The following is a 13,299-nucleotide window of genomic DNA, read 5'->3' as shown; positions in this document are numbered from 1 at the left end:
TCTGAAATTTGTATTACTAATGACTTCCTGTACAAGATAGCATGGCACAGAAAAATTATAATAATAGAGCAAAAGTTACGCAAAAGGGGTGGATTGTTTGCCACCCAGGGAGCATTTTCTCTGTTTCCCCTTTGTCCATGTATGAGCAAAGGGCAATGGGAATGGGTGTCTTTACCCTCCCTGAATGTACACCCTTCCAGAACTGTTAGAATTGCAGCCCACACTAAAGCAAAATCAAGAACATAATACGTTGTGCTCAGCCTTGGACTGAAAACCCAATAACGATTTTTTTAAAATACCAAAGAAACGCTGTTGCCATGTGTTGCCACACTTGAGAAGAGGCCCAGAAATTCCTGCATGGTTTGACTAAATGCCCCGTGCTTCAGATTGCTGCACTGGTTTCCCACTGGGCCTCCCCTGACTTCCCTGTCAGGGCTCCTGAGGTATTTCTTCCTGTCAGCACCGTTGGTCCCAGAGATAGGACCCAGGGATCTACCCTTTGGAGACATCCCACCCCACCCCTGCTGCTAGAGTTGAATTCTCTTCTCTATAAAATTCTGAGAAAATGGACCAGCTCTGAGGAAGACAGAGGAGACCCGAGAGCAGTCTGGGCACCCCCATGGATGTGGGACAGCCCTGCACCTCACAAAGCTGGCTACAGTGCAGCTCCTAACACCACAGCCCTAACTCCATACCGTGCCTGTTCAGGGAGCTCTGCTTTGGGTACCTTGTCCATCTTCCAGGCAGTCCTAGGAGTGGGTTGTTATCATCAGCCCACTTTACAGGTGAGAAAGGCAGGTACAGACTGTGTAAATAACTCACCTGATGTCACTCGCCTGGAGAGTCTGCTCACTCTTTTCATGCGATCCCAGTTCAAATCGTGTGCCTTAACAAATGATTGCAAAGAATGTGGTTTGTTACCTATAAAATGCTTTTGCTGGGCCAGCAAGATGGACCAGTGAGTAAAGGTGTTTGCCTCCAAGCCTGATGGCCTGAGTTCAATCTCCAGGATACATATGGTGGAAGTCAAGAATTGTCTACTACAAGTAGTCCTCTGACCTCCACATGTATGCATGTAAATACACACACAGAGAGACACACACACAGACACACACACACACACACACACACACACACACAAATGTAATAACACTTAAAAAAATGTTTTTGCCTCTTCAAGACCAGCTTGTTAGGTTAAAGCAACTTACTTCCTATACTTTTTTTGTAGAAATTCCCTGTGTTCTAAATTCAGATGGTAATAGTTCAGTGAGCTCTGTATGTCACTGTAACTCAGTAGATGTTGTTTTGATTCAAATTCACTTTTAATTGATTCATAACATGAAAATTGCACACAGTTATAGGGTACTATGTGATAACTGTACATTTAGAATGCAGTCAGTGTATATTCTAGTTAAAACTCATTTTTATTTTTTTAACTGACACACAAAAACTTAACAAGGGTATTTTTTAGGGTGTACCACACAGTGGTTGTGTTACTTAGTAAATGATTAGGAAGGAACATAATCAAATATGGCTGCTCAGTGTAGCTTTAGCCAGAACAAGGTATCTGCCATACAAGTGCAGGAGTGGCTGATTTGCACAGGCACACTCATCCCTTCTTTTCTGGGGGCTTTCATTTCTTCCTGCTTTGGGATGTACAGCCCTTGGCAAAATTTAGAATGGGTCCCTCTAGCAAGACAGACTCAAGGTAGGAAGGGTTCTTCAGTGTTCTTTTGGTCAAAATGGGTCACAGAAGGCCACTTTATAGAGCCTGTCTGACCTCTAGCCACAGCTATCACACGAGGAGGAGGCAATGACCTCACCTTTGTGCATAGCTTCTTTTCACACCCTTCCTTCAGTGTTATCAGAAACAATTTGGGGAGGGCATCTACGCAGCACAGTGTAAGTATGAAGGTCAGAAGACACCCTCAGGGGTCAGTCCTCATCTTCTGCTTTGTTTGAGACAGGGTTTCTGTGTTGTTTGCTGTTCTGTATAACAGGCTAACTGGCCATCAAGCTCCTGGGAATTCTTCTGTCTCCATACCTCCCTTCTAGCCATAGGAGTGCTGGGATAACAGTTGTGTGCTGATGTGTCCATCTTTACTTGAGAATTCTAATTCCAATCTTCATGTTCGCATGGCAAGTGTTTTTTTTTTTTTTTTTTGGTATGGCCTTCTGTTTTTCATTTCATGTATACCTTCACTCTTGTTCAGTCTTTACATGCTGTTTCAGATTTAAAAGCTGAAAAGACCAGAACCTAAAGGTCAAAATGCAGGAACACAGATCGCTGCTGGGCTAAATTTAGTTTTAAGATTCCTGCTGGGCTAAATTCAGTTTTAAGATTCAAGTTTATCCAGAATGTTGAAGTGCATTTGGAATATAGACAGGTTGGTGATAGAGTCCATCTTGTGTCTAAAGCTTGTTTTTTTCCTTTTGTAACAAATACAGCAGTTGAACTGTAAATATAGCTCAACTGTCATTTGCTATTTTTCTGAAAGAGCCAAGATGTCTGTGAACGTCGTCTTTTTATTGTGTCGTTTCTGGTGTTAATGCAGTCAGACAGGTTTAACCCCAAGATCCCGCAGTCTGAAGTGTCGTTTCTGGAGATGGTGATGTGAGGAATTTGAACTCCCTGGCAACAGGGTGAGCCAACTCGGAGATACACTGCAGTTCATATATCAGAGGAAAAATACTTTTTGATGGTTTTTCAGAGATACCGAGGAGTTTGAAAACGCAGAGGGAGCCCGACGTTCCAGCCCGTTTCCAGATTATTACAAGTGAATATTTTTCCATCTAAAAGGTTTTTATTTTGCTAAAGAAAGCCATATTAGAAGTTTGTAGCCTAATGTCATTCAGCTGTGTGTTTATTAAACAACATTATCCTTCTAGAACTGCAGTGGGCAGCTGTAAGCTTGCTCTTGTGGGGAACAACCCTTGTGCTATGGAAGAGCATGGAGCATGAAGACCAGTGTTAATATGAGGGAAGTAAACTAAGAGCGTGTGGGCTTCAGAACCAGTCGCCCACTTTGTATGCAGAGTGGGTGCTTTTATAGACAACAAGCGCTCCTGAGACATACGGCACACAGGAGTGATTCATGTGGAGCTAGGAAGTCCTTTTCTGAGACTTGGCTGGAAACCTAGCTTGCATGCATGAAGCATTTTGGGTAGCATCTCCAATATTCCCCTTGAGAAAATGAAGTAACAAAACCCGTCAGACACCCGAGGTCAGCAGCTCTTTAATGTGGCTCCAGGGCTCTTTGTCCTGGCGTGCTGTGGTGCTCTGGCACAAAAGAGCAACGGCAGCGCCATCTTTGTCTTTGAAGATGATAGATTCCACACACTTAGTTCATTAATCTGAGTTGATGGGCTTTGCCTGGAGTTAAATATTCTCTCTTTACCCAGTGGTTTTCATATTAATCTCTAAACAGTGCTGATTTTCTCAGTGACTGCCTTCAACCCCACTTATAGATGTAAAAGGATAAAGTGAGATAGGAAGTCAGCATTTTTAAAAATAAGGACCTTTATAGTAACATATATACATGTATATATGTGTGTGTGTATGTGTGTATTTGAATATCTTCTGATATTTTACAAAATATTGTCATGTGGCTTTGATAACCACCCCATGAACCTGTGGTCCATTTTCTGAATGAAAAAGCAAGAGTCACAGAAAGTCACGCAGCTGGTGAGCCCCCAGACAGCAAGAAAGAGAAGGGGTCCAGCTGTGCTATCGGGTGAGTCCAGGCTCTGCCCCCGTGTTACCTCGTGTCTCTGTGGCCTCCTCTAGACCACCCTCATAGCTACTACAAGAAGCCAAGCAAAGTGGCTATCGACCGGACCGTCTCAGACCTCCTGTCTGGTCACCCACCAGCTCCTCCCTCCCACAGGCTGCATTCTAATCTTCAAAGCAAAGTTGCAGACTGGGAGCTCTCAACTCAGCAAGGGTGGGGCAGCCTTGGAAAGGGTGACTGTGCAGAATGGTTTCCCATCCAGAACACTCAAAATGGTTAGTGGAAGACTGAGGGTGAACTGAAACTGTATTATTGGGTGACACTCTGTTTATTTTAGGAAATTACTTGGAAGTCACAAATCCCTGCACTTTGAATCCGCCAGTCCAGATAGGTAAGAGCAGGATGGCTGTGCATCCTAGGAGAAAAGACAACCAGGAATAATGGAGCCAGAATAGTTGTACATTCCACCAGCACAGTAGCCAGGAGAATGGACAAAGATCGCCCAGCAAAATCCCATGTACTCTGCTCAGTAGTGAAAACCTATTAAGGCTACCTATCCCCAGTAAGGGGCTAAGCAGCATATTTATGGGGCTACCACAGCGTGGGTGCTCCTGCAAAGAGAATGATGCTGTGCCTTACTGTTAATGACAATACTATGCGGTCTCTGGAAGTTTTGACAAGTCAGTGCTCCTCATCCAGATGAAGAGTTCTTTGCCATCAGCCCGCATAGAGGAGTGTGGCTTCTAATTTTTATATTCTGACGTGACCCAAAGGGGATGATGCATTGACAGAAAGGCCGCTGAGGTAGGGATCCTACAGATCCAGGCCATCTGGGCATCATTAGCCTTTGCTGGAGCCAGCCCACATGAGAGGTAGCAGGAAGGAAAAGGATGTTGGGCCAGATGTGGGAGCCATGCTAAGGGAAACACTGGCTCAATTTTTGGAAAGATTTTCCCTCAAACTCTTAAACGATTTTGGAAGCCACCTAATAGTAGCCCTGAGATGAACAATTTAGCTGGAATATTGCAAGACAGCAGCGTGTGTGTGTGTGTGTGTGTGTGTGTGTGTGTGTGTGTGTATGTGTGTGTGTGTGTTAGATCCATCCATAAAGATGAGATTGGTTTCATTTTCTAATTCTCACTAATTAGAAGGTTTCCAGTGGGCCCCACCTCACTGCTGGCTCACAAAATCCAGATACCTCATGACTCTTCCAGAGGCAGCCGACTCACTAGTGACCCAGAGTCACTCCTCTCCTTGTCAACCCAAGTTTTAGGGGAAAGCTCTCTTGGGACCGTTAGAGGCAGTCTAGTCCTCCAGAGATGAGTGTTACACTGGTAGGTGTTTTCATTCTTTCTCTTCCTTGTTGGGGAGATATCATTTCAAATAATTTCCTTGGACTCTGCAGAAACTCCATCTGTCCCCGAGAGAGGATGAACCACAAACAGCGTCTTCTATAAGTGGTGGGACAAGGGCTCTCCTGCAGTGATTTCGCAGTGATTCTGTCTGGGCTACAGGAAAGTGATCACAGGGCTCTCATAGCTCCTAAAACGTCGCTCCAATTAAAACCTGGGGAAGCTGTGGGGGCTTGTTTAGATTTCCTTTTCTGGGCTTGGACAGATGCCTTGATCACAGATCAAACCATAGAGACAGAAAGAAAGTCTTTGTTGTTGTCCTTGTGTCCCTGGCCTACAGGCCTAGCAAAAAGTACAGAAAAAGAGTTGAATAGTGTGTGTGTGTGTGTGTGTGTGTGTGTGTGTGTGTGTGTGTGTGCGCTTGTGTTTGGTATATTTGGATTTTGCTGGTGCTGCAGACAGAAGCCAGGGCCTCGTGCATGGCAGGTGAGCTAGTGTTTAACTCATGTCTGTTCCATAGCCTTTCTGGCTAGTGATGCATTAGGCTCACTAGAGTCCCTGCAGGTCCTTTGATCGAACAGCTATTGGCATAATGGAACTCTGTAGCTGCAAACATGACCTTCAGTGCTGGCTGACTCAGAGATGAGTCTCACAGTCCCCACTTCCTGAGTCCCTTGCAAGTTCTTGGACCTTCTAAGCTGCAGTGTTATTTGTGAATAAAGGTGTCAGTGCCCAGTCTCATAAGGTTATTGTTACCAGATAACATTTGGAGAGAGTTCCTGGAATAATGCCTGACATCAGCATAAGCAGTCAATAAACATGAGTTGTTATTCTAAACAATTCTCTAACATCCGGCTTCTCTTTCTTCACATTCTAGTTTAAATTGGATGGAGGTGGCTATTGAGTTCTTTTAACCTACTTCTGTTCCTCCCATGTCTTGCACCTTGGGGCACGTCTAACAGTAAACTATTCCTTAGAGTAATACAGGATAAGACAAAGCAGAGGCTTGGTGAGGAAGAGGCATCCAAGACATGTACTGATGAGGTAGGAGTGATGGCGCAGTGGTTAAGAGCACTGACCGATCTTCTAGATGGACCTAGCTTCGATTCCCAGCACCTACAGGGTGTCACACAACTGCCTGGAACCCCAGTTCCAGAGGATCTGAGGCCGCCTTCTGCTCTCTTCAGGTACCAGGCACACACATGATACACAGACATGCGTGCAAGAAAAACACAAATACACACAAAATAAATTACGTTTAAAACTACACATACAGAATATCCTGTTTAAAACAGATGAGTGACAATGGCTTAGAAGGCCATCTACCCTGTCCTAGTTTGTCTTCTGTGGCTGTGATAAACATCATTTGGGAAGGAAAACATTTATTTTATCTTGCAGGTTATTTAGTCCATCACCAAGGGAAGACAAAGCAGGAAAACAAGGCAGGAAACTAGAGGCAGGAACAGAAGCAGAGAGCATGGAGGAACACTGGTTCCTACCTTGCTGTCCAAGCTTGCTCAACTTGCTTTCTCCTACATCCCAGGACCACCGAAGGGTGGCACCACTCGCAGTGGACTGGACACTCCCACATCAATCATTAGCCAAGAAAATGCCCATTGGGCATTCATACCCACAAGCCAACCTGATGCAGGCAATTCCTCAGCTGAGCTTCCCTCTTCCCAGATGTCTCTAGTTTGTGTCAAATTGACAAAAACTAACCAGTGCACAAATGTTACTATTTGGCCTAAATATCCTATCTTAATTCTATCTCACACCCTTTCCCAGGTTTTCCATGGTGAACGTTTATTACTGTCTTTCTTTTTTATATGTGAATACTAAATTCATTTATTTTTGTCTACAATAAGTGGAATAAAAATACCACCTGATTCAACCAATTAGCTGTGAGAGCAAAAGCATTAGTGTGCAATTTATGCATAGTAAATTATTTTCTTTCTCTAGAAATTACTCAGAATGAAACCTAATCATCAGAAGACTTAATCTGGAAAATCTCAAATTGCGGTAGGGAAAGGTCACAATTAGAGCTGCAGTTAGAGCATGCCTTCTATTCTGGTGCTCACACATGTATTAGCATATTCTTATGATCCAGAACCTTTTAGGTTTAGGGCTCAATAAATATTATGACATAGCCTTTCCCTGTTGCATTACTTTCTTATTAGGTAAAAATAAGAAATGCCATTTTTAAAAATTACACTTATTTATTTATGTGTATGTGGGGGGGGGAGCATAAGTGCCACGGTGCAAGTGTGGAGGTCAGAGGAAAACCCAGGAGAGTCTGTTCTCCTTCACCCTATGAGTTCTGGGTTCTAATCAGGCTGTCAAGGTTGGTGGCAAGCACCTTTACCACCTGAGCCATGTTGCTAGCCCAAACGGACCACCTTTGTGGAAGCCTAGCATTCAGACATTGGGATTTACAGCTTGCTTTAGATCCTTCCCTGCAAGGACATGAAGCCAGGTGTGACAGGTGAGGTAGATACTGTCTTCCATCATCTTAGAATATAAACCATAGCTTCCTTTCCCCCACCCACCTGGTCCAAATGGCCTGCTTTGCTGTCCTCTGGGCAGAACACTTTCAGTGGCTCTCCTTCCTTCCTTCCTTCCTTCTCCCCGCTTCCTCCATTCCCCAGTTTCCTGTCTCTCACTCTTCTCATGTTAATTTAGAGAAATGTCGCTGTGCGATTTTCACATTACTTAATGTGAAAAATAGTCACATGCTTAATCTCCCTTCATTTGGTTTATGTGCTAGTGGCACAAGTCCTCTTTCGTGAAACACTTAACAAAACATTCCCAATTTAAGGATTTATTCATTAAATTTGAAAAACATGCCACAGAGGAGAAAGATGTGGCTATACTTTTGTCACTTTCTGGCCCACAGATGTTATTTTAGGAATTTACCTCCCAGTTAGTATGCTTCTGAGCAGCATGTCTGACGGTCGGAAGGCCCCTTGACTCCTGAGCGCTGTGCTCAGGCAACCTGAATCACTGTGCAACCTCGTTTTTCGTGTAATTGTTTCTCTGCTTAACTTTCTAAGGAAACACTCGTCCAAAATGAGGATAGCCCTACCTTAAGTTTCAACATGCTTTGAGTTTCACAGCATCCGAGATTTTCCTAACTGCCCACCTCTTTTATTCTTTCCTTTTCTTTTTGGTCTTAAAACACACTCTTTTGGCTGGTTCAATAAGCAGTTCCTGCCAACCAATTGCTTTTATGGTAATTGACAGCGGAGCTGATTTTTGGAGCCTTCGAATCTAAAGAGGCATTTTAGCTTAGACTTTGGGGAAGCTGAGCCAAGCTACTTGCAGGGTGAGATGCCCTGAGCAAATGTCAGTGCTCAGACCCTGATCTGTGAGTGCTCATGTTCTCTGCCAGGAGCCTGCCCCACATCTGCAGCCTGGGCCTCCGCTTTCTTCTGACTTTCAGCAGTATTGATTCTGTACCTTCACGTCTCCCGTCTGGAACCCCCGGTACTCCTACCAGAAGAGAGCCCGTAAGACCAGCTGTCACGGGTGGGCAAGCGTGACCTGAGCATCATGACCACCAGTGATGGGGGACAACATCCCCAAGGCTCCTGAAATGCTGACGGGGACTGTAAAGAGAACTAGCTCTACTAGAGAAGAGGAAGCAAGTATCCGCTTTGGAGGGAAAAAGTCAGAGCGTTTAGCAGCACCATCCAGTGTTGGCTGTGGATTGTAAGCTTGCTGAGCTGTCCTCAGATGGTGTCAGTCTCTAAAATAGCTAGGACGTCCCCAGATCCCATCACAGCACAATAAATAGAAGTCCCCAAACTAGCAGATTTTTAGAGTTCTTGCTTTCCAGAAAATGCACAAATATTTCCAAGAAGAAGGGGGTTGTTTATGAACTTCCTTCTGTGGTTCATCTGGGGACTAAACTCATCACTCCTCAGGGGTGGGTCTAGAGTGAAATACCCTCCTCACACTAGGAAGCCCCAGTCCTAGCCACACAAGAAGCATGCCCCCTTAACACCAGTCTATGTTCTGAACTCAAGCCCTCCTAGAAGCAGGAAAGCTTCCAAGTGATGACAGTCAGCCTTTGCAACTGGTCTGAAATCCTCGAGAGTGTACTTTGGGACTGTTCTAGCCCTGATAGAAGTGCAAGCTGTCCCCCAGCTGTGACAGCTCATGCAGGTCTGCCTCTGTCTTCAGAACCAGTCTGACCTTACAACACCAAATGTACCCACGTGCCTTAATAACGTGTAAACTTCACTCTTGGGACCCGTATATAGGATGTCATTGTACCGTTCATTAAAAAAAAATAGGGGCTAGTGAGATGACTCATTGGATAAAATCACTTGTCATGCAAGCAGAAAGACGTAAGTTCAAGTCCTTGCCAGGCACATAGTGCGAACATCTGTAATACCAGCGCTCCACGGGGAGCTAGGAGGTAGAGACAGAAGAAACCTTGGAAACTGGAGGAACCAGCAAGTCAGGATACAGGACAGTGAGCAAGGGACTCTACTTGGAACAAGGCAGAACCAACACCTGAGGTTGCCCTGTGACCTCTTCCTGTGCTCTACGCAGCATGAGCTGAGCACACACATTCACACCCACAAATGTGCATGTGTGTAGAGTCATTTACATACACACACACACACACACACACACACACACACACACACACACACACACACGAGAGAGAGAGAGACAGAGACAGAGACAGAGAGAGATTTGTGAAACTAATTATAATGCCCAAACAAGGATTTGAGTGTGGGTTTTTACACATCAGAGATATTTTTATAGGCACCAAAGTGGAAAGCACATTCATTTCTAAGTAAGCAGAATTTCATAACTTCACAGCCTGCTGCCAGAATCTCCTTTCTCGGTGGCTTGACTTTAAGGAGCCAGCCACTGTGGGTGCCAGCCACATCTGGCCACTCTGGGGCTGCAGAATATAAGGCTTCCTCCTCATCTTGGGGAACCCCACCTCCCTCTGCAGGCAGGCAACACCATTTCAGGATTCTGCATCACCTTACATGTCGAACAGCTCAAGCTTCCTGCTTGTCGGCAGTCACCCCCCTCAGCTGACCTGTCGGGTGGGAAGCTACATTCTGGTCCCTTCACCGGTGGGAACCAGTTCAGCTGTAAACCTGAGCATCAGAACGTGGTCTTTTCTGATTTCCCTAATGTCTGTATTTAATGGAACTTAGTCTGCCTTTGACAAATCTTTCCATTGACAGAACATCCCATAACCCGTGGCTTTACTTTTGGCAATAGTTGTGGGAAAAATTGATCAAAGACCAGAATATTAATTTTCTGTTTCTCTCTGTCTCTGTCTTTCTCCTCTCCCCTCCCCCACCTCTCTGCTCCCTCCTCTCTCACTGTAAAATGTCCAATGCTACCGACTTTCCCGCCCAAGGGCCTTGACTTATTCGCTGTTCTGGTCGCATTTTTAACCTGTCATTAGTGAATGAAAACAGATAATAGAAGAGACTTTTGAGGGCATCAAAGAGACATGCAGCCCCGTGCAAAGTCACTCAAGCTGAAGAACTTAGAATGGGGACTCTGAGAGGACTTAATGGCTGAAGGCACCTGCCACCATGCTTGACAGGTTGGCTTCGATCCTGGGGCTCACACGATGGAAGGAAAGGACAAATTCCTGTCCTTGGACCTCTGTACATATGATGGCTTGCACATACACACCCATCAATATATAAATGTGATTTTAAAAAAATTGTACAGCAACATCCAAGAGGCTTGACTCACAGAAAGTTTCTATAAATCACGATTATTGAGTTCTGCGGGCTAAAATTATTGCTGTTTTACTCCATGTACATGAGTGACTTTCAAATCCCAAATTATCCAGCACAGCAGGGTGAGGCTCTGACTGTCCAGACCAACCCAGCAGGATCAGAAGATCCTAGGCTGATGGCACTCTAGACCCTAGCATTTCCCCCAAACCCTATGAAATGCTACTCATGTGTTGACTACCCAGGCATGTCAATCTCACCTTACCCCTCCCTCCAGCTTGAGTCTCAGCAAACTGCAGAATATTAAGGTTGGGGGAGCCTCAACAGCTCCTAGGAAAGTCCCTATTCTGTAGTTTTGAAGAAAATAAATCTACTTTATGGGGCATGGTAATGTGCTGATAGTTGCTAATAGGTGAGAAATGATCAAGAACATTGACTGGCCTGGTAAAGTCAGTACACCTCCCTGCACAGCCCTTCCCCAGGAAGGCTCAACGTCCTATAGCAAATGAATCTATCTCACCTTAATAACTTCTGAGATCTCTGTTTAAAAATATAATTTTCAACCATCTTTCTAGATAAAATTTTATTCTTGGCAATTAATGAAGAAATCCTAAGGTTAAACAGGACTGGATGGATGGCTCAGTGTTCCAGAGCAGTTTCTGCCCTTCCAGAGGACCTACATTTGGTTCCCAGCACCCACAGCTGGTGGTGACTCACAGATGCTTGTAACTCCAGCTGGGGGCGGGGATCTGATGCCCTCTTCTGGCCTTCGTAGGCAACTGCACCTCCCTCCCTCCCTCCCTCCCTCCCTCCCTCCCTCCCTCCCTCCCTCCTCTCTCTCTCTCTCTCTCTCTCTCTCTCTCTCTCTCTCTCTCTCTCTCTCTCACACACACACACACACACACACACACACACACACAGAAAGAGAGAAAGAGAGAGAGCTAAAAATACAGTAAATCTTCAAAGAAAAGGTCCAAGAGATGAGTGACTGAATTTGTGCTTCTCTCTACAGACACTCTGGACATCGGCTTGAATAAAGGTGACAGGTGAGCAGAACACTGGTGCCTTGCTCTGATGCTGTCTCCAGTGCACACTATGGTGGGTTTGAGCCTTTCTCTTCTCTTTTGCACCCATACAGTGCAGCTAACAGAAGAGGCGTGAGCAAGGATGATACGTACTGGAAAGAGATCAATGCAGCCATGGCCTTAACAAACCTCGCCCAGGGAAAAGATGAAGTGCAGGGGACCACCAGCTGCATCATCCAGAAGTCTTCCCACATAGCAGAAGTAAAGACAGTCAAGCTGCCTCTGGCCCAGCACTTCTAGTGTGGCCGGGGGCACTGAGCATGTCAGTGGTTTTTGGTTTTTGGAGTTTTGTTTTTATTTTTTACCTAAATCTTCATCCTAAGAGCCAAAGCAGGGGTGAAGAGGACTCCCATCCAAACCTCCTAAGTTCAGCTATCCTAAATATATCAGTTGCTTCTATAAAAAGACACATAAATTATAAAAAAAAATCATTTTAATCAAAAGTATTAACTTATTTTATGTTCCTGAAACTATGCATAAAGCATCTGCGTTACCATTACAGTAAGTGCCTTGCTTCCCTGAGATAAGCTCCAACGTGGGCACAGTGGGAGCTGTGCCTCAAACAGCTGACGCCTACGCCGCCGCCGCCGCCGCCGCCGCCGCTGACACTTGCTAGACCGCATCATTCCAAACTGGTTCCGGACCAAAGCCAGAATCGCTGAAAGCCCTTGAAAGTAATTCAGTCATTCACACGTGAGAACTTGGAAATCTGTTCAGCCCAGATGAAGTGCTTTTGCTTTTATATATATATATATATATATATATATATATATATATATATATATGCGCCTACAGGACTGGAAATTGTTCAATTGTTCTTTGTGCTTTCCAGGGTGATGGTGAGAATTTTATTTGTGGGTTTTGTTTGCATCTCTGATATGTTAGCAGCTTCCAAAATGAAAGGGGCAGCCAGCTCACGTGATATATATGTTTAAGAAGAGACACTTTCAAACTAGTAATTACAGCATGTTGTAATCAGAAATTAGCTTCCCATGCACTGTGGAATGCATCCCAGTGCCCTTTACAACTTATTTGGATTTTTCTTTTTCTGAAGTTTTGCAAAGAGCCTTATTATATAAATCACTGATTTTTTTTTTTCCTGTGTAAAACTAGTTTTTAGTTTTAAAACATAATCTTGTTTGCATTGGAGTGTTCCTTTGTGATGGAAGCTGGCTTTCATATGGAGTAACTAAAAGATTTTTATTTGGTTCATTTCAAGTCACAATTCTAATGGACAATTTGTATTGCAAGGAGAACAAGAAAATGAAGGGAAAATGTCTGTATATGGATATACATATACATGCAGAAAATTGATTTTTAAAATTTAAAACATATGGGAAACAAACCATGAACAGTCTCTGATTTGTGCCAAGTAGGACATTCAAGTAAAAATTAAGTGAAATCTTGC

At 44.4% G+C, this 13,299-nt stretch overlaps 1 protein-coding gene across 1 annotated transcript in view; it reads left to right on the top strand.

Moving 5' to 3' along the window:
- The window catches only part of Mkx (mohawk homeobox), a 65,264-nt gene extending 52,816 nt beyond the window's left edge, over positions 1-12,448 (top strand). Inside the window, exons 5-6 of the mRNA XM_059262472.1 lie at positions 11,819-11,852; positions 11,945-12,448. Coding sequence (XP_059118455.1) covers positions 11,819-11,852; positions 11,945-12,131 — 221 coding nt within the window. The 3' untranslated portion in view covers positions 12,132-12,448. The remainder of the gene's footprint in view (positions 1-11,818; positions 11,853-11,944) is intronic.
- The last annotated feature ends 851 nt before the right edge of the window (positions 12,449-13,299 follow it).

The sequence above is a fragment of the Peromyscus eremicus genome, chromosome 5, assembly GCF_949786415.1.
Source record: "Peromyscus eremicus chromosome 5, PerEre_H2_v1, whole genome shotgun sequence".
NCBI lineage: Eukaryota > Metazoa > Chordata > Mammalia > Rodentia > Cricetidae > Peromyscus > Peromyscus eremicus.
This window is presented reverse-complemented; position numbering and strand designations above follow the sequence as displayed.